This window comes from Chrysochloris asiatica, unplaced genomic scaffold (assembly GCF_000296735.1).
Source record: "Chrysochloris asiatica unplaced genomic scaffold, ChrAsi1.0 scaffold00004, whole genome shotgun sequence".
Taxonomy (NCBI): domain Eukaryota; kingdom Metazoa; phylum Chordata; class Mammalia; order Afrosoricida; family Chrysochloridae; genus Chrysochloris; species Chrysochloris asiatica.
In genome coordinates, this window is record NW_006408522.1 from 6,475,332 (window position 1) to 6,501,578 (window position 26,247).

The following is a 26,247-nucleotide window of genomic DNA, read 5'->3' on the forward strand; positions in this document are numbered from 1 at the left end:
TATACACATACTCTTCACAGGAACCCTGTTGGGAGATAGGCGCTATTCTCATCCTGTTACAGATTTAAGGAAACTCAGATTTGGGAACTTTACAGGATTTTCCGAGATTAGACCACACCACCAGTTTGTTGTTGAACCAGTTCTTACTCACAGCGACCCCATGGGTGTCAAAGAACTGTCCCATAAGGTTTTTCATGGGTGGTTTTTCATAAGTATAGATCCACCAGTCTTTCTAACAAGGTGCCTCTGAATGGACTCAGATTCAACCTCTTAGCCAGCAGTTACATTAACTGTTTGCACCACCCAGGGGGGCTGTTAGGTGTTGTCAGTTCTGTGACCCTATGTGCAACAGAACGAAACAATGCCCTGTCCTGTGCCACACTCAGAATCATTGCTTATGCCCATGGCTACAGCTGTGTTGTCAGTCCATCTCCTTGAGGAATTCTTTTCCAACGTTAGGCCCCTAGTAAAGGACAGGGTTATGATTTCAAGCAAGGTTTAGTATGTAAAAGGACTTGGTTTAGGAAAGGCATCTTGAGGCAAAGGCATTCTGTTTCCGTATCTAAGGACCAAGAAGGATGAGCCTAGGGGTGGTGAAGATGTGGAAAGATTAACTCAGCATTTCATTGCTTGAAAAAGGGGAGAGGCTTTTTAGAAGTGGGCTCTGGAAGGCAGGCTTGCAGACTTCTATTCAGCATTTTTGTCTTAAACCATCTCTCCTTCCACTGAGAATAAACACTTGACTTTAGAACATGGAAGAGCAGAGCTAGTTAATACTTTTGAATGAAAATACTGGATCTGTATCCAAATGAGTTCTCATTTGTTTGTTCCTATTTTACTGTGTTGGCTTTTCATGAGAACACTGTTTTTTTAACCCCCAGCCACACAAGTTAAGCCAAATATGGATATTGTTTGTAATCTATTTTTACCCATAAAGTCAAGAGCAAGAGAAATGATCCATGATAGCTTGTTTCCAAGAAAATAAATAAGTATTGGAACTTAGGATCCATACAAGCTGGAAAGCAAAAAATATCACCAAGACTTTGGAGTAGAAGCATGGTGCTGGGGGTAGCAGTGCTGGCAATAGCAGATTTGGAGGTGGTGGTTAAGTACCATTGAGTTGGTTCCAACTCAAAGTGACCCTGTATAGGGTTTCTGAGGAGCTGCTTGTGGGTTTAAACTGCTGGCCCTAGTGCTTAGAGTCACACCAGAACTCCCAGATTTAGTGTATTAACCCCAATTTATTGATGCACCTACATACTTGGCTAAAACTTGAGGAAAAACCCTAAATCCAGTAAAACTTGTGGTACTGGTGTTAGGTGTCCATTACTGACTCAGAGTAACTCCATGTAACAGAGCAGAACTGCCCCACGGGGTTATCTAGGCTGTAACTTTTATAGAAACAGGTGACCAGGGCTTTTTCCTGCAGGGCCAGTGGGTGGGCGTGAATTGCTAACCTTTCAGTTCACAGCAGAGTTTAACCTTTGTACCTTTGTTGTTAGGTGCCATCAAGTTGGTTCTGACTCAGTGACCCTATGTAGGTTTTCTGAGGAGCGGCTGGTGAATTTGAACTGCCTACTAAGAGGTTCAAACCGACCTTGCAGTCCAATGCTTTATCCCACAGGATCATATCAGGAAAAGATCTTCCTGTTTGGGTAGACGCAGACAAATAATAGGGAAACCAACTGGTGAAAGGGTCTTTCCTGCTTGGTTGTAACTTTGTCAGGTCAGTACGGTGCTACTGTTAGTGTTTCTGAGGAGTGATACTAAAAACTTGGGTTTCCCCTGGACCGGGGGATGTTTTTCTGTTTTAAGAAACCATTTGCGGGAGACGGCAGGGCAATCACGCGATCCAAAGTTCACAAAGTAAAACCATACAAATGACAGGACCACCAAATTTAGAAAATGTCCCACAAGGTGCATTTTATTCCATTTCATTATACAATGTTTACATATAGTTATAACTCTTAAGAAAAATGTAGTTTTTTCTTCACCAATCATATGTAGTGCCTAAATCTTTCACTTTAACATGGAGAATTGAAAAGAGTGGAACTCCACATTGAATGCTAACCTAGCAATTGTAATGCAAGTGTGCCAAATTAGAAACAAACGGAAAATCTTACAGAGAGCAGCGTGGCTTACAAACCCTCGGCTTTAGTGAATTCAGGCATATGGGATCTACAATCTCATCTCGCAGTAAAACCCAAGACAAAATAAATTAGTGTTGGACAGAGTTCTAAATTGTACAATATTGAACAAAGGACCACTCGGGGGGGACCTTTTGTTGAAAGTAGCACCAATCCACACCTGATTGTGTTTCCAACATTAATCTTCCTGCTGACAATACCATTGGCACTTTGGAAATCTTTCTGTTTCAGTGAGGATTCCTAGACTGGCTACACTTAATGTGTTGCTAGACTCTCTACAAAGTGTGGCAACATCAACCTGGGAAATGGCACGTTGAAATCATTGGTGCCCTGACATGGGCCTGCCCTGTTGTGTGTGCGTGTTCTCCCCACCCCCCTGATCTATCTGGCATTTCGCGGACAGTTTTGTGACAGTGGCAAAGGTAAATTAAAAAAAAAAAAATGCATGTAAGGGGTTTCATGGCAAGCAAGTGTTTAAAAACGAAACGAAAACAAAACAAAACAAAAACAACGAAAAACAAAATGAAAGCATGTGGTCACGGCTAGGAGGTTTTCACATGTTGTTTAACTCCAGTAAAGTCTGATCCAGCATCTGATGCATACTAAGGTTTTCTTCTTTGGCATGAGCCACTTTCTCTGTGGTGGGATTAGAAAATTCAAGTCATGAATAGCCGAGCTTGGACACAATGGTGGGTTGTACATTTAGGCAAACATCAATCACAAACACCGGATGAGATGATTACAACTAGGCATGCTCATAGGACATGACTCATTTCCAGACAAGGATCTCAGAAGGGGCAGACGTCTTTGACCCAACAGAACCCCAGACACGGCGGGTTCTCCCAGTGCGTCAGGTGTACCGTCACCAGCAGTCCGCTCTGAGAAACAAATGCAGGCGGCCCTTGGTGCAGGTTCATTGATCGGGTGTCGTGGGAACTGTGAGAGGCTTGCAGCGTTGTTATACAAAGCCGGCACGTTAATAATGGCAGGCATTTCTAAATTATAGGCAGTTCAAGGTTCTAGGAGTTGTGTTGTAACACAACCTCACAGAAAACAAGGATGCCATGGATAGGGTATCTGGTAACTTTTCAAATGACTTATTTCTGTTGCTTATTAAAAAAAAAAAAGATATGAACATGTTGCATGCACACTTCATTAGGACATTCTCTTAAAAGTCTTATAGTGTTTGATTTATTATCACTATGACATTTTCAACCAGATCCCAACAACACTGTTAGACTGAACAAAGCATACCTTTCAGACAACCAGTGAGTCCTGACAGGAGCGCCTTTCAAAGCTATTTTGCCCAAACATCAGTACATTTTATCATATTTCAAACAGGATTCCAGATATTGAGAAGCTAGGAATATGAATATGTGATAGGAATATATATATATAACACACACTCTCTCTCTGCTTTGGCTTTCTACTGTAAAGCAGGTCTCAGTTCTCTGAGAAACAGAAAACATTTTTGGGTCTCATTATGTGCCAGTTCAAATAAGAGGACCTGTTTTTGCAAAGAGGAGTACTGAACGGATTGCTATAAATATGAGGGCACTGCAAAAAGTTTGGGGAAGAATTCCATTATCTTTCATTTCCATTTCCCCAAGAACATTTTCAAGCCCTCTGGTATGTAACTGTATACGTAATGTATGTACTGTAGTATATAAAGCTGAATTGAGTTACTCCAGATAGCTAGAGGACTACGCAGGCAAAGTCAGCCTTTCAGCTGATTCCATTCATTTACAGTACTGCTTTCAGCCTTATGAGCTGAAGGTATGGCAGTCTTTGATTTCCTGCAAATGGGTTCCAACCCTAGACTTCAGCCCAGGTTCTTTCACCCTTAAATTTAATCCTCATTCAGGGCCAGCTTTAGTTCGTTAGTTAGACGGCGGTTTTGCTCAAGTTGCTGGTAGAGTTGATCTGTATAGGTCAGCAAGCAGGTAAGCAGAAAAGAGGAGGCAGAAGGAAGAGAGGTTAGTTAGACTTGTGAGAAGGAGTGGACGGAAAAACAGAGAAGACAGACTCCTCAGGCAGGGTGGCAACTGGTCACTGGTGAGTTTATTCTTACCCCATGGTCATCTGTCCTGTGTCCAGGGAGGGTGGGCAGTAGAAGGCCTAGCGGACTTAACAAGGGTCCTCTTAGTTGGCAGGGGAGAAAAAGGGACCAGTTGGACAGGAGAGGGAGTGAAGGTACTTCTTTATTTGCCCAGAGAAGTACAAGGGGACTGCGCCGAATGCAGTTTCTGGCAACCATCTTGACACTGAGCCCAGCCTGTCATCCATCCCCTCTTGCTAGAACTCAATGGAAACCGTATGGTACAAGTTCAACCCTCCATTTCTGGCCACCTCTTCCCCGAACCCCCTGCATCTTTACTCACAGGGATAAGCCTTCCATTCAGGTAGTACCAAGAGGGGCCTACTCCCACTGCATGAACTTGTTTGAAATGCTGAAGTAGCCTCAATAGAATATACTTGTTAAGTATCATTAAAAAAACAAAACAAAATGAGGAAGTGAAATGTCAGTTGGTTCTACATCAGAAAACAAAGACATTTCAGGTAAATCTAGAAGCAACTGACTTCACTGCTTTCCCTAAAAGATGCTGTGTGCCATCTTCCTGTTTGCAGAATGAATTGTGTGCTTCCGTCACTGGAATTACTAAGTAGGTGGGATGCTCTGGTTCTGAGCCTCTGATTTCTGAAAAAGCCCCTATTAAGTACAGGCATGCCAACAAGGTGGTGGGGAAAAAGTGGCAAATGTCTATGAGATGCTGGTTTCAAAATTTAACTTTTAAGGCAGGATATCTTGACTCAACCTTCAACTGTAACCAATTGTCCTTTGAATTAAAAAAAATAAAATAGCAACAAAACCCAAACCAAAAGAAAACCCAAAAGTTCCACCAAACCGAGTTTGACTTGAATTCGGGAGAACAGGAAAGAAGACGTTTCAACAAAAACCAGTCTATGGGAGGGCTGCCAGGCACCCTGAACTCCATCTGTGTGCTTATGATGTGTCCTGGTTACTGCACATCCCCTGGGGAGTGAAAAGTGTGGGCTTTCTTTCAACAGGAGAAAGCAGAGGACCTAAGCTCCTTGGTCTTCCCCAGCCACCAGGATACAAGTACAAATCCTGAACTCTCGTCCAACTGTGACATACAGTGTGCTGTACACCCTGTACAGGGTCGCTATGGGTCGGAACCGACTCGACGGCACTTAACACCACCCAACTAAGGCAGCAAAGCAAGCACACATCTCCAAACGAATTCAGAATCTCTCTCCTAATCTTTTAAGAAGAACAACTCATGCTTCCTTACAAGGTGGAGGTGTAGAAACTGAGCAAAATCTTGAACGTGTGTGGGGAGAATCGTGTGATAGGAATTTTATACACCGACATGTAATCTGTTTACATGGCAAGTAAGCAAGCCATCCACAGCAAGAATGAGTCTTTTTCTGACATCCTCAGAATCACAGAAGCCAGGCACCCACCATGAAAAGCTTTGGCTCATGTTCGGGGCAACAGTGTGACCTGGATCCAGAAACTCTATGTGATGATCTTCAGAAAGCTGGCAATCCTATTCTTGGGGAAACTGTCCAGTCTCTAGCCCCTAGAGACTCTTGGGAAGTTGGTCCATTCTCTTTCTTTTTCTTCGGTAATGGGATATGAGAAATATGCTGAGTTCATTATGTTTTCTAGCGTGGTTGTGTCTAGTCCCCTTTATTTTTGTATATTTTCAGAATCTTCAAAACTCTAAACAAATATCTACTCCTCCAGGAATTTCCCGTTCAGAATTACTCTCATCCCTGTTGGCACCACTTGAACACTATCTCTTCAGACTGGCTTCCCTTGCCTGTCTTCCCACAAGGTAGTTCGCTGCAGGCAAAGCATACTCATGGCTCATCTCTGTGGCACCTTTCCACCACCCACCACCTTCTACAGTGATATCTATGTCACATGCTTGGGGGCTACAAAATGTAAATCCCACTAGTACACCCACACATTGCTGGGAGCTACTCCTGGGCAGGTAGGCTGTCTCAGTTTGCTGAGCCAATGTTTGGCCAAGCTGGAATGGAAGAGCTCTAGAGAAACTCTAGAGAATCCAGAGGGTCTCCATGAATTCAGCTTCTATGGCAGTTGCCCTTCCCCTAGCCTGCTCTGTTTTAGCTGCCATGGAGCTGATATGTCTGGGCAACCTGAGGACAGATCAGGCACATCTATCCATTTGGAAGTACTTTTCCCTTCTGTTCTTGTCTCCTAGACCCTGGCGTCTAATACTCAGACTGTGCTTCTCGTTTAGTCCGAGATTCTTTAAGCAGCTGCAACTCTGGCCTGGCCCTCTGAACTAGAAGCTCGGGCTCTAATAACTTCTAGGTAATATCAAATTTTATTCCCTTGTCCACCCACACATTCTTGGGCTACGCCAGATCTGCCTTCCCAATCCATTCACTTCCCATATATCTCCTTGTAGACTTACTGAATGTGTGAAAGTCTCAGGAAGGGTTTCCAAAAAACAAATGTTTTCTAGAATTATGTGAACATGTGCTCAACAGAACTTGCAGACTTGTCACTTTGTCTGTGACAGGAAGCTGAATTACTTAGAGAAGGACACACTCTCATCAACTCTGAATTTAAAAAAAGAACAAGGCAGGGACCATGGTCCAAAGCAGGTACAAAGAATACCATGAAAAGTACAGAGATGCTTATTCCTCTTGAGGAAGACACTGTCCATAATCTAAATTAAAAAATATATATATACTCCTATATGTTGTTGTTATTAAATAACACTGCGTCAGTCTGACTCAGAGCAACCCTGCATAGGGTTTTCGAGGAGCAGCTGGTGACCTTTGAAATGCCAACCTTATAGTTCAAATCAAACTTGCAGTCGAGTGTTTAACCTACAATGCCACACCAGGACTCCATCACTGTGTCACTACTAAAATACTTTAATTCACAGCCTTCTTATCAACATTATTTTTCTCTCTGCTCTTAAGTCTTTGTAGAGTAATAGACACAATTTTTTAGAGTCTGTCCAAATTTATTTGAGCATCATGGTATATAGCAACCTTCTTGGATTAATAAGAACTGTATTTTTTCACATGTAACAGGGATAGGAAACTAACGCATGAGGGGCTGTGCAATTCTGGAAAAAAAAACCAACTGTATAAAGCATGCACTATTTGGATAAAAATACAGCAGCCACAAAACAAAGATGACCCACACTGAAAACACAGGGAAAATATAGCCAGATTGTTGAGGACAGAGAAATACTGGGAATTAAACAGAAGTCATGTCATTTTAAAGTTCTAATTTTGCAATGTGTGCTTTGGGCAAAAGAAAAAAAAAAATCACTTAATTGATACTTGTGAAGTAAAATACAGAAGCCCAGACAAAATGAACTATTCTGAACAATTTCAAGCATCTACTTTTCAGGAAAAACAGAACAAAAGAAAACAAATCCAACAGACTCAACTTTAATGGGTACACTTTAAAAGTTCCCACAAATGCTGAAAACACCTATCCCACATTACATCTGTGCAGCCTCGCCTAAAGAATGCGGGGCACTCCGGTGTACAGTGATGTTTAGATACCCAGTACCATTTTCACCATCAAAATGAAGGTGCTTGAGTAATTGAATGGACTTTTATTAAACTTTTACTCATTTGACTATTTGAATCTGAGTTCCTGTTGACCTTTCTCAATAAATAAGTTCTTACCAATGTGGGATTGCTCTGAAGGTCATGGTGACCCTTTTATTAGTTAGCCATGTTCTCTGATGGCTACACAAGGTCATCTAAAAATCAACAGATGGGTCCCCACACCGCAAACGGAACCTCTGGCAATAGGGAAGACGCCTCAAGCCAGTTTTCTGACCGCAACGTCTCCTATGCAATGGTACTTAAACTATCAGAACCACAGAATCCCTAAAACCCCAATGTCTGAGTCCACTCTAATTTTGGAGACCAGAACTCTGAGAGGAGGCTGGAGCACATGCATATTTCTTAAAAGTTCCACCAAGAAATACTGCTTTAGAAATTCTCGACTTAGTACTTTTGAGATTTATGTTCAATAAGAGAAAAAAAAATTTTAAGCAGCCGCCAAAAATAAACCCTTTATATGCGTGAAGCAGATTTGTAGCTTTATTCAGTGTTGAAATGAAACTTGTCAATAAATAAGGAGTAAAAAGAATAGCAAACAGAAACAGCTTACGCACAGTGTTTATTTTACACTGAAATGAAGAGCATCTGTGTAAGAGATGGCACCTTGTGGTCTGGCCCTAAGGCAAGATGCTAAAAGCAAGGACCAGGGTCAGCTGGAGAAGAGACAAACTGCAGAGCTCAGAGAGGTGGAACACCCAGCTTGATGAAGGAGTCTTGGGAGAAGTGAAGCAAAGAAACTTATCTGTGAGAAAATAAAAGGTGGGAGACAAAGAAAACAGTGGCACAATAGAAACAAGAAAAAAAAGAAAGAAAACCAAATGGAGAGCAACACTTGACACACAGGTGAGAAGCAGGCATGCAAATAGCATCACAGGCTGCACCTGGGGGCAGGTGTCTACCTCAACCCACTCTGCACCTGGGACCATTATAGGTTCCCTGGGGTTCAGGTTCATTCTAGGATGACGCATGAGCAGAATTTTAAAACACATTTTAAGCAGAACCCACTTTTCGAATGCTTAATCATATCTGATGCTCGGTTGTTTTCCCATAGCCTTGCCTATTTCTGCCTATTTTGAGGTGATCCATCCATCCCTTATCTACAAATGAGGTAAGAAATGGTGGGCGTGTTCTCGTTTCCCTGGCGACCATCAGGTCTCTAAGGAGACTTTTTTTCTCTCTCCCTTTTTGAGGGTGGAGATTCTACAAGTGGTAAAGCAGCAGGTACAAGCTACACTTGTCAGAATAAGGGAGTGAGACCCATGGACCAGGAAAAGGGATTTCCAGCTTCAGTGGAACTCAGCTTGACACTGTTAAGAGGACTAACCGTCCTAAGAGGGTAACATTCCAGGTTAGAATTTAAAGAAGCAGTAAGCTCAAAGTTATGTGTGGTTAGTAGTAATATGCCAACTAGGTGTGCATGGAAATAGGACTACTCCAACTGTCACTGCCCCACAGCTGCAGAACCTGGGGCGTTAACTCCACAATTCAGACTGTATAATCTTCTGTTTTATTTCCCATTTCTTTGACAAGGTTGGTGGTTACCAGGGGGCTCATTTCTCTCTAGAATTTTCGTTAAGTAAGGGAGAGATGCTGTTCACAGCCCCATACTCTAGGTGGTCTGAGATCATTCCAACTGCTTTCCACATAGAGTCTCAGTAGCCAGAAGACTTAGGGTTTTCATAAATTTAGATTTTGTTTACAGAAATGATCATGTTGTAGTTAATGAATCTCTGGAAACCAATTTTGACATTTCTTGGGACGCTACTACACAGTTGTGCGATCTTCAAATTTTATTAGAGCCCAGGTTAATTTCCTAAGGTGGATAGTGAGTGCTCCAGGTCATTGCTGGGCGGGGGGAAAAAGTTAGCTCAGAGATTACAAAATTGACAGATTCTGAATGGAAAACGGTAAAGGGCAGATTTAATCTGCTTGGTCTTTCTCTGAAAGGAATGAGAAACCCCGCCCACTATGCAAGTTTATGCAAAAGAGAACGAACAGAAGAGTATATAGCTTGACACTACAGAGGCAAAGCAGGAGCAGTGGTGGGTTTCCAGCGTGAGCATGAGGGCATGGGTGTGAGCAGGTGGGGTGGATGGACATTTACATGGAAGTCATATCGTTGAGAGCGTGGTCCAGCTCCTCGCTGATGGCTTTGTACTTCAGTTTCTGAGCGTACAGCTCGTCTATGACCAGGAAGTGGAAGGCAGAGATGCAAGGACATGGAGAATGACCGAGAGATGGAGGGAGTGAGAGCGGCATGGAGACCACCCCGACACAGCAGCAAGAAAAGGGCAATGCATGAAGGAATCGGTGCCGCAGCAGGTGGCCAATGCAGGAGGCGTGCGTTTTTGTTTTTAAAATGAATTGAAACAAAAACAAAGAGAACAAAACCCATTAGAAGATAAAATGAGAAAATCTCCATATGAAAATCATAATAAATATGGTCGACGTATCAGTCATGTTACACTCTAAACAAAACCACAGAAGGCTGTCTCCTCCTCATGGCGGGGTAATGGAACATCTTTTTTTTACCGAGCCCTATTTTCATTACACTGGAGTCGTCAGCCACCTGCTGCTATAAACAGTGGAAAAAATATAGCCATAGGCAGTGTTTTGGAATAACAATTTTGACTCCAGTCTGTAATCTAAGCTCACTGGACTCCACCTTCAAACCACCAAGTTCCTGTACGATCTAGACTGACCACTGGGATACTGATTTCCTAGTGTCATTGAAACTACTCCTTGTGGACTTGTCAACTCAGCTACCCCATTACTGGCCCAAGAGTAAAGCAAGGTGAGCCACTTTTCTTGGCACTGTGGGAGCAAGTTTTCATTTTCATTTGGCCAATGATGAAGGTTTCATAGTGTGCTGCTGACTGGCAGACGGTTTTGTACACCTTTGTCATTTGCTCTTCTGCACTCCCTTGGTTATAGTCTATCTGCACCCCTCTCTCGCCCATGCTGCCCATGATGTGTCTGTTACATGTATCTTTTCTTTCTTTTTCACAGCTGACCCTCCACAAGCCTCAGAGCTCAATATGGAGGATTATCTGGGACTGAGTCTTACCAAAATAAAACCAAAACAGCTTAAGGGTGAAGGACATAAATAAAATCTGAAAGCACAATGCCCTCCTGGTCACCTCCTCCCTTAGGACACAGAGCATCAGTTCTTAGCCCTTAGCTGAGATCATTCACGACTCTTAATTGGGAACTGAAAAAAAAGACCGTCTAAAAACAAGTTCACACCATTCAGACATTTAGGAGAAACCCTCTCACCTACAATCTTGTTCACAATGAAAGGTGAGCCTGCCACACAGTGGAAAATAAAGCTGGGTGACACCTGCCATTATAAAAAGAGATGTGCCCCGTCTGGAGGCTGATCAGTCACCTGGTGAACAGAGGACTCACGTCTGAGAGTTTAAGAGTCACAGTGAGAGAACTCCCGAGGACAGGCAGGAAGAGTGTGCAAGAGCAAAGAAGTGCATCAAGATGGAGGCACGTGGAGGATAAAACCTGTCAGGCCTATCCATATCCAACCTTAGGGTAAAATTAAAAATAAAACTTAAGAACTTACCTTCTAAGTCATCAATGCTTTTCTCCAACTTAGTTACTGACCTCTCTGCAAACTCAGCCCGAGTCTCGGCCTGTAATGATTCAGTTTATTTAAGTGAAAACTGGGATGCTGTCAATTTCCTGTAGCTACAAGTATAGGGGGAGTCCCTGGGTTGTACAAAGGTTTAGGATGCTTGGCTTCCAACTGAAGGGTTGGAGGTTCAAGTCCAACCAGCAGTGCCTTGGAAGAAAGACCTGGCAAACTACTTCTTAAAAACAAAACAAAACAAAAACCCACCAGCCATTAAAAACCCTAGGGAGCATAGCTCTTCTCTGACACACATGGGGTTGTCAGAAGTCAGAATCAACTTGAGAATAACTGGTTTGGAATTTTCTTTTTCTTCTTGTTAAAAAAAATTTTTTTATTTACAAGTATAGGGAAAACTAGAGAATGAAAATCAAGTATAATACCCAAAAAAGGAGTCTGCAAGAGAGAAGCAAATAGCACTGGACATCAACTCTAAGATGACCTTTGACGATTCTTCCCTTGGACCAACTCCACTTTAACATGAAAAGCCCTGACTACCTGTGTAAAACCACCTTGTTTAAAATGCAGTCGACTTCATCTCCCAAAGACTCTTAATATTACCTCTTTCAGCTTGTCAGAAAGGACCTTGATCTCTTCCTCATACTTGTCTTCCTTCTGCGAGTACTGTAATTAGAAAGAACATTCCAGATGTCAGGCTGCTGCTCATGCCACACTCACTTCTTCTCATATAAAGAAAGCGCCAGCCACCAGATGTTACAGATCTCTTAGGAGGTAACAGAACCTCTGATATTAAATGACTCGCTACAATACATTCTGTTTCCTTGCCTATTGTTTTACATGGGAGACGAACATGATAATGTATCCACATTTGGCATTTGGTCTAAATTAAATTGTTACAGATGACTCACATGCCCAGTATAAAATACATTGTCTATTAAAAAAAAGAGGAGAAAATCAGGAAATTGCCTCAAAAGTTTGCCATTTACCGAAACGCCTACTAGACTGTTGCTTTCATCAGCAGAGCCTCAGAAGACTGACTTTTGAAAGATGCCTTTTTTTGTCCCCACACCACACTCCTGGCCTACCTTCTCAGCCTGAGCCTCCAGTGACTTCAAGTTGTTCGTCACAGTTTTCAATTCTTCTTCAAGCTCGGCACATTTGCTAATGTTTTCGATCAGAGGCAGAAAGGGTGGGAGACAAGCCAAAGGAAGGAGGAGAGAAAAAGGAGAGGGGTGGGAAAAAATGAAAATTGAGTCCTAGAGACGAAGGGCTGCTTTAAAGTAGCCAAATCACCGGGTATGGACATGCTCAGTCTCACATGGATACTGTCCCCCAGCCTTGCAACAGTAGAGAGGCAGGGTGACGGAATCCAGCAACTTTGAAGTGTGATCATTTGGCTTCTTTTGCGGCTGCACCAAAGAGCATTTATGAAGGGAAAAACAAAGGAGCATAAAAGGACCAAAAGGAAGCACTTAAAGCAAGATATAAGAGAGCAGAGGGTGTAGTGAAGGCGCAGTCGTTACACCAAACGAACTAGCAGATACTGGAAGCTGAAAGGCATCTGGGTTGCAGTTAAACCTAAAAACCACAGGTGAGCCATCAGTACCTTATCCTCTGCAGCCATTAATGCTTTCAAGGTCTGATCCATTATTCTTAATTGTTCTTCCAGCTGTCGGACTTGGCTGTTAGTGGACATAGGAAACGCACAAGGCCATTCACAAAATCAGTGTGCAGGTAAGGCATGCAGTGATACATGCATCCACACACAGACATCCCACACAAGTCCTCTAGGTTCTGTACTCGTGGCTCATCGGAGTCAAATGAGCACATAAGGAGCCCAGTCGGAAACAGGTAAATGCGCAGCTGCCAGAAGGTCATGCTGTTTAGTTCACTGCTTTGCAGCACCCCACACGCAGCCTCCTGGCGCCGGGCCCGCTTACCCTTCTGAGAGCTCAGCCCGCTCTTCTGCACGCTCCAGGTCACTTTCAATGATGACCAGCTTACGGGCCACCTGCAGCAGGAAAGACACAGGCCAGGGGGCTTGTAAGCTTTGGGAGTGGTGGTGTGAGGTAGGGCAGCTCCTACGGGTTCTTGTCTATACCCAAAAGGCTTCTCTTGGCCACAGAATGGAGGGAGGAGACACCTCACCCCATCAGGAGTTGCCAATAGAAAGGAAATGAGATGCTTCCACTCGCTAAGATTCAGAATGGTCAGTTATGACTGGACAGTCTCGATTTTAAGTCTGACTGACCCAGGTCAAGTCTGCATAATTACATAGCAGCCAGACCAGAGATACAAAAGCCACAACCTCCAAAACAGCAGCATGATGAGACATGGTGCACGGTAAGTTGAAGAGGTGGGTACAGCTGAGAAGCCACTGAAACTAATCCTAAGAAAAACTTCATCACTTCAGAGCTCTGCACACCAACCCCCGTTTTGTGGAGGAGGTTAAGGATGCTGACAGACTGCTAAGAGAAGCTAACGTGAGACAGGTTGATGAGATGACTAATGAAGTCAGCTTTCTCTTCTGTGGAAGGAAGAACCTGAGAAAAGGAATGCTTCTCTGAGGCAGTTCAGAATGAGTGGGCAGACTGTAATCTGGAGTTGATGATGATGATAATGAAGGGTCAATGCTGTCTCAGAATAGTCATGACTTGATATAGTAAGGCAAAAACAAAAGCCTTTAACTAAAGTCGCATTGGCCTAACGCTTAAATGAAAGTAGCCAATGCAGCTGGTATGGACATGCTCAATCCAAAGGAAGCTGTTCTGATAACAACATGACCAGGAGCTGATTCACCTATCAATCTGTGTTGATAATGCGATTGGAGGCCAAGATGGCCAAACTTCATCTCTCATACTTCAGACATATTGTCAGGAGGGACCAGTCGCTAGAGAAGGATATCATGTTTGGTAAGGTGGAGGGTCAGAGAAAAAGAGGAAGACCCCCAACGAGATGGACTGGCCAAGTGGCAGCATCGATGAACTCAAGCGTGGCAACAGTAGTGAGGTTGGCCCAGGATCGGGCAGTGTTTTGTTCTGCTGTGCATAAGGTCGCTATGGGTCGATACCAACTTGATGGCACCTAACAATAACCACCACCACCACCCTTGAGAGCCCTGGTGGCTCTGTGGGTTGGGTATTGGGCTAGGAACCATGAGGTCAATGGTTCAAACCCAGCAGCCACTCAGGAGAAAGATGAGATTGTCTGCTCTTGTAAAGATTTACAGCCTTGGAAACTGTGAGTCGGAAAGGAACCGACTTGATGACCATGGATGTACCACCCTTGAGGGAGAGAGGAGGACAGAGAGAAAATGCTCTGCATGAATCTATCCAGCAGCTACATGGGCAGGCCTGCTGTTCAGTGGCTCAGACATTGTGAGGTGACACGAGAACCTCTTTCCACCACATACCAGAGTCTCAACATTCCCTTCTTCTGGCCAAAGGTCTTTTGTCCTGCATCTTTGGGGGAACTAAAAGCTGTATCTTCACCAGTGCTATTGGCTGACTTCATGGTTAAGCCTGCGATTTCTTAGCAGGATCTAATAAAAACTGTTTCCCAGAGGTAAAGAACGCTGCTTCCCCAAACCACCCATCTTTGCCATGGAAGCAGATCACTCCCATGGGGAATGCAAGGCGGTGCCCAAGGTCACTGCTCTGCTGTCCACGAGGTGCTGGGCCCCGGGAACTGACCTCCTCATACTTGCGGTCGGCATCTTCAGCAATGTGCTTGGCCTCTTTAAGTTGGATCTCCTGAATTTCCATTTTCTCCTCATCCTTTTGGGCTCGACTCTCAATGACTTTCATGCCTCTGAAAAGAAAGACAAGCTAGAAAACCCCAAGACTCAGATAGAACTCCAGAGACTCCTGTGGTACTGCTGTGGTATGCAAGGCTCTGCGGAACTGGCAGACCAGAATAGAGCACAGAGTTACTTTTATTTTCCAAATCATGAAGCAAGACTCTCCAGAGCTAAAGGCAGAAAAAAGACACACACTTCTCTCTGTTCATTGTGAATGGAATTTCAGTTTGGGTGTTGGTGAAACTGTCCAGGCATCTAATGTCAACGAAAGGTAACATGTTAGGATCCCGTCTGCCTCTAGGAGGCATGGAAATTAGAAAAGCCAACATGCTGTGCTTGCTAAATAAATACTATGATTTCTTCCCTTTCCTGGTAGGAAGCTTCAGCTTGAAAATGGACTAGAGTCAGAATAAAAGCAAACTGATTTTCAGATAGCTCTTTTCTTTTAACCACAAAAATATTACAGCAAACCACATGAAACTGCTGATATCTGACCACATCATAGCTATAAAAACGGCAATTTCCTATGGTTCAACCTAACATTTTAGGTCAGGAACTTTAAATTTTGCCTTTAATCGGACTCTCATCATGTGGGTGTTGAGAGACAGAATTAACAGTATAGTATCTTCTATGTATTTTCAAGTCTTCCTACATTGGCGTTATCGCTTCAGATAATACTAACCAACCTATGATATCATTATGGATTTATGGAATACCAAATCATGCTAAAATGGGACTTTTTTGTTTGTTTTTTTTTACCAAAATGTAATCAGCTACTGTTAAGTGCCATCAAGCTGATTCCAATTATTAGTGACCCTGTATAGGGTTTCTGAGGAGCAGCTGGTGGGTTTGAACCACCAACGTTGTGGTTAGCAATCCAGTGCTTAGTCAGGATCAAAATGTATGTAGACAGTAAAATAAATCACCATTTTGATGGAGCACTAGAATATATGTTAGGAGATTTGAGTTCCAGCCTTGGCTGGGCCACAAATTTGCTATGAGATGTCAGTCTCTGAGCCCTGGTTTCTCATTTGCAAAAGCAGAGAATGATTTCTGAATTCCTTTTTACTCTGAAAGTCTGACATTAACAGACTGTCTTTTAGGTTCACTAACAATTAATACATTTTTCAGGAAGGAGTCAGCCAGAAAACCACTGTTGAATACATACTGTCACCTTAAAGAATTCCAAAACTCTGGGTTAAAGAACAATGAACAGCAGTGAATCGTGACCTAATGATTTTCACCAGCAGGCTTCTCTAATCCTATGGGAGCAGGGAGCAGATGAAAAAGCGGTTGACTGCAATCACCTGCCTTGGTCATAGCACAGAGACACACGTCAGTGTTCTGAATTCTATGTCTTTCCTTGAGTAGCAGATGCCCCTCTAGTGTCAAGGAGACTTTCTTGGAATGTGTCTATGCAATATGGCGCATTCATTCATTAATGTGAACAGTTCAGTATCAGAGAGAATGCCTTTTAGAGTACAAACGTTGTGCTGGTCTGTCTAAACCAAGGTCTTCCATAAGAACCACAGAGCTGAATCTTGAAGCAGCAAGTCAGTGCAGCCAGGCTAAGTGGGGTGTGTTCTAACTGCATGCATGTGTGTGTGCACGTCTCACCTGGCGTAAGTATAAAACAACGTGCTCTGGTGGTCCATCCTGCTGTTTTCCTTGTACTTTTTGTTCCACCTATTTGTTAGGCTATTCAACAACTGGCAGCCAGAGTTCATTTGTCTAGGCCTTAGCCTGGATGGTATATTTTATAATAAAGATTGCTGTTGTTTTTGTTAAGTTTTGTCAAGTTGGGGCTGACTCAGTGAGACCCTGTATAGGGTGGGTTTCCAAAGAGCAGCTGGTGAGCTTGAACTGCCGACCTTGTGGTTCAAAGTGACTTGGTAGTCTAACACATTAACCCACAGTGCCACACATACAATAAAGAGTACGTACATATAATAGGGGGTTTCTGGAAAAATTCCATTTTTCCACAAACTAAGCAGCCCCCCCCGCCACCCCGCCACCCTCACACACACACACACACACGAAGGGGCTTCAAACAGCTCATGGAAAAATTCCTTATTTCTTAATTCCATTTTCCCATGAACTTTCTGAAGTCCCCTTATGAGTGTTGTGTGTAGCTTTTTAAATGCAGAACTCCTCTGTGGTCAGTAGGACTGAGAAAACCAACATGCATCCCTGGGATTTCTTGTTTATAGGTTCTTCTTCCTTACTGGATGGTGAGCTCTGTGGGGGTAGGAAAGGAACCCTTCTCTTTTTGTAACCTTGTAGTTTAGGAAAAGTGCTTCACACACACATCCCATTAATGTGAAACTAATGAAGTCTATACCTGAAGTCAACGGAGGAAATGACCCAACCACAGGACTGGAATTCTTATAACCCAAAGACCCGAAAAGCCCTCCTCTTCCATCAGAAGAAAGGCCTATGCTAACAAGATGGACTGGACAACACGTCCTCACCTCTCACTCTCATCTGCAGCCTTCTCGGCTTCCTCCAGCTTCTGCAAGGCTGTTGCCAGACGCTCCTGGGCACGATCCAACTCTTCCTCAACCAGCTGGATGCGTCTGTTCAGAGAAGCTACATCGGCTTCAGCCTAGGTAGAGAGTGAGAGGCATTTCAGACTTGGAGAGAAAGTGAGGGTGGCGCATTTAGGAAGTGCCTGAGACGAAAACATTGATTTCAGACAGGAAGCCTGTGTCTTGGAGTTCTAAGTGCATGGCAAAATCTTGTCAACTTTGGTGTTTTCAGACATTCACACACTGATTTGTGGAGTGCATGTCCATATAGGTCTATTCACAAACCCATAATTCTCATTGGGCAGATTGTTGTTGTCGTTAAGTGCCGACAAGTCGATTCTGACCCATAGCAACCCTGTATGGGGTTTCCAAGGAGCAGCTGGTGAGCTTGAACCGCCGACCTTGCAGTTCAAACAGCTTTGCAGTCTGGCACATTAACCCACAGCACCACACCATTGGGCAGATAGACCATGTGAATTAGTCAATGCTCTCTCACTTGGATCCTTTCTTCTAGATTTCAGTATACTGACTTTACCTGTTAAAAGAGAGCTTCATTACCATCAGAGTGGCCTGAGGTGTGGACAGAGACCACAAGACTTACACTGGGCTCAGCCACACAATGCAGTACAGCCAGAAATGGGACTCAGAAGGGTTGTTCTTCTTTCTCCTAGTCACCTTTTCAAAGGAGCCTTACAAAAGAACTAAGACATTTTAAAATTCAGTGGTTCTAGAATACATTAACATATAGAGACACAATAAAATCTACTAACATTTTCCTGATTTTTCTTCCCCAGTAACTCCTTTAGAATAACTGGTCACATGGGAACAGGACCAAGACAAATTGCCCAAGTGTGTTTGATATAAAACCCAGTGTAATCTCTGATAACAAACAGGTCATGATTGCTACAAGTAGCAAACTCCTAAGGAGAAAACCAATACAGATATAATTTTCAAATTTAGTATCCATATCTGAAATAAGATGATTCCTACTTGGGGAAGTTATAATGATCTACTACTGTAAATGCTTGTTTCTATGAGCCTCAGAGCACTTGATAGATTTTGACAGTCCATTATACAACTTTTGGATTGGCGGTCATCTAAATTTAATTATATTGTTGTTGCTAGTGCTAATGAGTCAGTTCTGACTCGTAGCAACCCTGTATAGTCTTTCCAAGGAGCAATTGGTGAGCTTGAACCGCTGAGCTTGCGGTTCAAACCGATTTTGCAGCCCAATGAACCCACAGTGCCACACCAGGACTCCAAATATTATGTACAGAAGTGGAAAAATGGAATTTACTAATCAGCTACCATCTCCTTATCTTCTTCATCCACTTTGCGTTTATGTTTACCAAGGAACACTTTCCAGATACTTGGAAGTTTTCTATATATCACACTACATTCCTAGGGACGCAAGTGCGTTTTCTATTTACATTCCTGTATTCTTGACTAAAGGAGCTCTGGTAGTGTAGTGGTTACGAATCGGGCTGCGAACTGCTCCGCGGGAGAAAGATGAGGCTTTCTACTCCCGTAAAGATTTACACCCTCGGAAACCCTGTACAGGGTCGCTATGGGTCCGAACCGACTCGAAGGCACTTAACAACAACAACATTCTTGACTAAACTGCAAGCATCCTAAAGAACCAGAGTTTCCTGAACAGAATACAAGCTCAGAAAATGTCTGCTGAATCAAGTGAGTAAAAAAGTACACCAAAAACAACTTTCTTGGCTTATGGACCCCAGGTACACAGTTTGAAAGGCTACATGAAGCCAGAGACTTCAATTACGTAGTTATGTCCTTGAATCAAAGGACTATGAGAACATTCATTTGTAACACTTTGAATGCAAGTTTTATCTGGGGAAGAGAAGGGATCAGGACATTCCCAACTGTGCTGTGGGACTTTATAGAAACATCTATTTTATCTTGAAAAAAGGTAACATTGTTAGTATTTGCTGGAGGGGGAAGGGCACAGGAGGAAATGGTGAAATGAAATGAATCTGAGGAGAATTGACTGCTATGCTGGCCCACAAAATTATCATTATCTGTGCATAGCTAGTAACTGGGCCCAGCTAGGTCTGACTGGCAGGTAACGGTTTTTATGTCTGTTTTTGAAAAGCTGTGAAGGCCATAGGGCAAGCAAATTTAGATGTAGGGAATGATTTTTAAAAAATCACTAGTTCTGGGTTCTTTTTTTTGTTGTTATTTTTAAAGAAAACTGGGGTCTGATATTGTCACTTTTCTGTATTTTCTATTTCCAGTAAAATTCTAATTCTTATAAAGATTGTAAGAATTAGACATTCTTATAAGGAAAAATAAGTTGCCCCCCCCCCAAAAAAAAACAAAAACAGAAAAAACCCACATTCTATAGTGTGTCTAGGTCAGACACTCAAAATCATTTTTCTTTTGTCTTATTTTGTTACAATACGGAGACAATAGTAACTGGTATCATGACTAACTGTGACTGTCACAAAAGGTTTTGTAACAAAAATGGGGGAGTAGTTAATCTTACAGTCCAGAAACAAAGGACCCTAGGACCATCAAGGGAGAAGAGCACAAGAGGAATGTGGGACCTTATCCAGAGAAGCAGCAACGCCAGAGATGGAGGCAGAGGTGGGGACATGGAGAGAAGGAGCAACTGAGGACTCTAGATTCATGGAAAGAGAGGGACTGAGAGCTGGTGGTCAGGAGGCAGACTTGCAGAATGTGCCCTTTGGTGATGTAAATTATTATATAAGCCTGAGTGTTTAAAAAAAAAAAAAGTTAAAATAAATAGAGATAAATACTGTTAATTGATGGTACATGGAGGGGATTATAATCAGTATAATGAAACAAGGTGTATGGTTTTGTTCAATGTAAAACTGATATCTGCCCTGTAAACTTTTACTCAATTCACAATAAAAACTAAAAAAAAAGATATGGAGGCAATTATCTTTCTTACATGTGCTGTGGCCAGTCAAGAAATGTCAACACTTTCTAACCACTTCTGTAGCCACCAAGTTCTCTGGCTCCCTAGTCTCCTTTAGATATGGGCACAAATGTTGAGGACTTTGTCCTCACAGTAAGAGGACTGTTTACGCCTCGTGAACCCTTTAGATGAAAGTCTGGTCTCCCTCTTTCCAGCTAGCCACACAGCCGGGGCCAGGGCAACCTGAGAGTAGGGAGACAGCACCCCAAGTTCATTCCTGTCTCTGCACAGGAGCTCTCCGTACCTGAAAAGCCTCCCCACCTGTACCTTTCATTGCTCCCCATTCTAACCCGTCTTTCCATTAGCTCTTGACTCTGTGTTCAGCAGAATGCACTTTTATAAATGTAAGAGACCCTTTCCCACAAATGTCAGACTTTGTGACTTTATGAGTTGTGTCCTACTGGAGCACAAGTCAAGAGAGCACCCTAGCACTGATTCCAAATGGCGATGTTCCCAGGATTTGGGACACAAAAGCAGGACTGGGGCAGCTGGCCCTTCCTGAGGAGCCACTACAAGTCCTTGGAACAGGAAGGAGCCCTAGGCTTCCCTCACATCAGCAGTTCCTACAACTGAGTGGGCATCAGAATCAGCTAGATGTTTATTAAAAAGGCAAATGCTCAGGCCTGCCCATCCCTGGAGATTTCGATTCAGGAGGTCTGAGGGGAACACTGGAATCTGTACTATAAATAAGCAACCCAGTGCCCCTGGCCTCCGGCCGCAAGAGAAGCTGGCAACTCCCGTGGGACCCATTTATCTAGCTCTTTCTTCAAAGGGAAAAAGAAGAGGGAGGGGTCTTGGACCCAGAATGCTGAAGTCTACTCAGCACATAGTCATCAGTGGGAGACAGGATGAAAATCCAAGTCTCCTCTCCTGGCTTCAATGTGCTGGCCTGCTGCTTCATGTTTTATCGGGCTCTTGGGATTGGTGCATCTGACTCCTGGACTCTTTACATCTTCTGACATCAGAGTAGGACATTCTCTATTACCCTCCTTTCCAAACTCTGGGGCAGACCCTCACACCAGATCAAGGAGAATGACTATAGTCTTTGAATTTCATCCACTAAACAAGTCATTGCCATCCTGACGGAAATAAGGCAGGGTATACAATTTAAAACGCCATCAAATCACACTAACGGGTAACAGGTAGATCACAGAAGGACAGAGAACATTGGCCAATGCCTGCTGCTCCAGGAGTATCAGAGCAGATGGAAATAGATGCTTGTATGTTAAAATTGGGGTTTGAGACTCGTGTCTGGGGCAGCCCCCCTCCACCCTGGGAAGACCCTGGATTCATGCTCCTCAGACCCAGCAAACTTGTCGTATGGCAATTATTTGACTTCCTCGAATTCACCATACATTTATTTCCATAATTTAATTTTTAAAGGGTGTTTCTTTTTCTTTCTTATTTTTAGCCACCCCCTACCCCCACCCAGGATTCATTATGCTTGCTGATCAAAAGGTCCACACCTCCTACCTTCACTAGCGTCATTTTCCCATGTTTACTCTGAGTTCTGAGGCCTCTCTGCTATGCCCTAAAGTCCCTGTCAAGGAGCTCTGGTAGCACAGTGGTTACAAATCAGGCTACTAACGTCAAGGTCAGCAGTTCGAAACTACCATCCATTCCGTGGGAGGAAGATGAAGCTTTCTGCTCCCATGAAGATTTACAGCCTCGGAAACCCTGTGTAGGGTCACTATGAATTGGAACGGACTCCATGTACTTAACAACAACAACAAAGTCCCTGTCATCACAGCACCTGGGCTGTCCTAAGTACCTGCTATTGTCTTGGTTAGTAAAGCTTAAGCATATGACCACCTGTGATTTGAAACCAGATATAAACACCAAGGCATTTGGGGAAGGTCAAGACCCCAGATGCAAACTATTTCTAGGCATGCAAATCACCCTCCATGCACTGGGTTAGCTTTCGACTAATAACGGCCTGTGTGTTGGTGCTGCCAGCTAAGTCTTTTAGTTCAGAAGGCTTGTTTTAGGTCAAAAGTGCTATTGTGTCCCAGCATGTAATGAGCTACTCAGAAAAGAGACTGCTGGGTCGTAAAGACTGCCAATGTCTTCCTGCAGGTCTGCTGTTAAACTACCACCCAGGGCTCTGCACTTTGGGAGTTACCTTAGAGGCTCACACCTTACAGCTCAAGGCTCCCAGCAGGCCTTGATTTACTATGCTTCACATTACTGCACTTTGCAGCTCCTGCATTTAAGAACAAATGGCAGGTCTGTGGGAACACTGCATCAGCAAGTGTCCTGGTATCCTTTGCCCCAGCAGTGTGTACGTGCTCACTTTGTGTCTCTAGGTCCCATTCTGGTCATTCTCACACCTCAAACTTTCTCATAATGCTACCACACACTTACTGCTGTTAAGTGCTGTCAAGTTGGTTTAGACTCATAGAGGCCTTGTATAGGATTTCCAAAGACAGGCTGCTGGGGTTGAATCACCTATAGAACTACACCAGTACTTAACAGACGATTCAAAAGCAAAACAAACAAACAAAACTACTGCCATTGAGTTGATTCCGACTCACAGTTAATCCTACAGGACACAGCAGAATTGTTCCAGAGGGTTCCAAGACTGTAAATCTTGACGGGAGTCCTAGTGTGGCGCTGTGGGTTAATGTGGTAGACTGCAAGGTCAGTGGTTCAAGCTCACCAGCTGCTCCTCAGACACCCTATACAGGGCTGCTATGTGTCAGAAACGACTCAACACCATTTAACAACAACAACAACAACAACAACAAATCTTTACAGGAGGAGACAGCTTCATTTTTTTCCCATGGAGCGACTGTTGGGTTTGAACTGCTGACCCTGTGGTTAGCAGCCCAATGCTTAACTTGCTGTGCCACCAAGGCTCCTAATAATCTATTATTGTTATCAGGTGCCGACTAGTTAGTTTAAGTCCATGGCAATCCTACAAACCAGAGAATGAAACACTACCTGGCCCTCAAATACAAGCTCTTATATGCAGTGTTGTTGTGGTTGTTAAGTGCTGTCGAGTAGATTCCGACCCATAGCGACCCTGTATAAGTTTCCAAGGAGCAACTGGTGAGCTTGAACCGCCAACCTTGCAGTTCAAATGACTTTGCAATTTGACACATCAGCCCACAGTACCACACCAGGACTCCGCAATGGGAAAGTCATGTGACTTGCTTTATTGAACTCACAACATCTCTGAGGTGTGTCTGTATTAGCTAACTACCGAAAACCCAAGCATGATGCCTTCCTCAATATAGCAAATTGTTACTCCATATCGCATCTGAAAACACCAAAAAATCTCACCAAGCTTAGGTTTTTATGAAAGCCAGATGCTTTAGCCAACATAAATGAAAGAAATTAAAAATAGCAATGTCTTTTACTTTAAAAAAAAAAAAAAGTATTCCAGTTAAGACTGTTAAGAAAGAATGGTAAGAGAAGAATATGATATCCTAAACAATTAATTCTCTGGAATATGTTTTCCAAGTCTTGCCTAGCAGAGTGGAGTGTGTGGATTGATTCAAGGTTGGGCTGGTCTAGTTCATGCAAACTTCTTATACTGAAAGGGTTTCACCCAACTTGCTGTGTAAGACCAAGGACTACAGCCAAGCTATACTTCTGTCCTTATATGGTAAGGAAAGGAGAAAAAACCCACTGATGACATTAAGGGGCACTCCCATGAATAACAGATAAACACAACCTTCTCTATCTGAGCCAAAGCCTGTTATTTATGAGGCATACTTGTGTAATGAGGGAGACTGGACATGAACAGGGCATTGTAATGGCTCGGCCTTGCCTACATCTGAAAGCAGAAATGGAGAGCATACATTCCAGTTACAGGCGCCTGGGAGTGCCAACGCAAGCACAGAATGCACTCCCAGTTCCCGGTCCCACAAACACAGACTATCTCTCCTCTAAAGGGGGAAAGGGCTGGGACGCTGTGCAGATTGGTTCCTTCCCATGATTTAATAGAAAGTCAACAACAATTGCACCGGTTACAACTTTAATTCTCCTTGTTTAATGGGCCCAGGATTGGGCAGTGTTTCATTCTGCTGTACATAATAAGGTCACTATGAGTCGGTACCGACTCGAAGGCACCTAACAACAACAACAATGGGAATTATCCAGAAAGGAGCTCTGCTAGTGTAGTGGTTACGAGTCAGGATGCTAACCTCGAGATCAGCAGTTCAAAATTACCAACCATTCCACAGGAAAAAGATGAGGCGGCTTTCTGCTCCTATAAAGATTTATAGCCTCAGAAGCTCTATACAGGCTCGCTATGAGTCGGAACAGATTCCATGGCACACAACCACCACCACCATCCAGAAAGGAAGGGGCCCTGGTGGCGCAGTGGGTTATGCATTGGTCTGCTAACCACAAAGTCAGTGGTTCAAACCCACCAGTTGCTTCATGGGAGAACAATGAGGCTGTCTGCTCCCATAAAGATTTATAGTCTCAGAAACACTAAGGAGCAATTCTACTCTGCCCTTAGGGTAGCTATAGGCTCACTATGAGTTGGGATGGACTCAATGGCAGTGAGTCAGTGGGTAGGACGCGGAAAGGAAGGAGGCCTGGTGGCGTAACGGTGCTCAGCTGCTAACCAATAGGTGGGTGGCTCTTTGCCTTGCTTTAGCGGTGGTCTGGAACTGAGCCTGCAATATTTCTGAGGTATGTCTATACTAGCCAACTACTGAAAACCAGGCATGACGTCCTTCCCAATAGAGCAAACAATTACTCCAAATCACACCTGAAAACACAACACAAAAACCCATCAACGACTCCCAGACAAAAAGACCTTGCAATCTGCTCCTATATAGAAAACCGGATGGGATCAATTCTACCTGGGCCTGTGGGATCATTATGAGTTGGAACTGACCGGATGGTACCTAACAATAAATCTAGATTGGTTCCTTCTTGCTACATTTTTTTTTTTTTCTTTTTTTTAATGACAAAAACTAAACAGAATCCTAGTGGGTCATAAGACCTCGAATCAGCCATTACACCATGCAAAGTAGCCTCATTCCAATCTTCTGAAGGGCCCACAAGCCTTGGAAAAACAAAGAAGAAATAAGGGGTAGCTACTTTGTTGAAGGTAAGTGCTGGCTTAACAGGTTTATTAACTTCAGTCTGAACATTTGAGAATCTGTCTGAATTTAAGGGCAACTCTCTAATCAACTTTTTTTTTTTTTTTTCTGCAGTGGCTCCCAAGTTTGTCACTTAACCTTTATCTCTGCTGTCAAGAGAAACTGTTACTACTTACTCCTAAGCTTAACTCACAACTTAAGCTAAAGTCTGAAAATTACCCCAAGAAACAACCTTAAGTTGTTGTTGTTAAGTGTATCGAGTTGGTTCAGACTCATAGCAACCCTGCATGGGGTTTCTGAGGAGCAGCTGGTGGATTTTAAATTAGCCACCTTTAAATTCTAGTAGCTCTGGCAGCGTAGTGTTTACGAATCGAGCTGCTAACCTCAAGGTCAGCAGTTCAAAACTACCAGCTGTTCCATGGGAGAAAAATGAGGCTTTCTGCTCCCGTAAATATTTACCACCTCGGAAACCCCACACAGGGTCGCTATGAG

The 26,247-nt window shown here is 43.4% G+C and overlaps 1 protein-coding gene across 11 annotated transcripts in view; it reads right to left on the reverse strand.

Annotated features, from left to right (window-relative positions):
- Positions 1-1,897: 1,897 nt before the first annotated feature.
- Positions 1,898-26,247, reverse strand: part of TPM1 (tropomyosin 1 (alpha)) — a 33,346-nt gene continuing 8,996 nt past the window's right edge. For 2 of the 11 annotated variants that reach the window (XM_006831566.1, XM_006831567.1), the window contains exons 3-9: positions 17,674-17,807; positions 15,096-15,213; positions 13,344-13,414; positions 12,489-12,564; positions 12,004-12,066; positions 11,377-11,446; positions 1,898-2,783 (exon numbers count right to left, since the gene is read on the reverse strand). In XM_006831566.1, coding sequence (XP_006831629.1) covers positions 2,701-2,783; positions 11,377-11,446; positions 12,004-12,066; positions 12,489-12,564; positions 13,344-13,414; positions 15,096-15,213; positions 17,674-17,807 — 615 coding nt within the window. In that variant the 3' untranslated portion in view covers positions 1,898-2,700. Of the gene's footprint in view, positions 2,784-3,996; positions 4,071-8,345; positions 8,545-9,857; positions 9,986-11,376; positions 11,447-12,003; positions 12,067-12,488; positions 12,565-13,009; positions 13,086-13,343; positions 13,415-15,095; positions 15,214-17,673; positions 17,808-26,247 lie in introns of those variants that run through there. The other 9 variants (XM_006831565.1, XM_006831571.1, XM_006831569.1 and 6 more) reach the window with 8 other exon arrangements.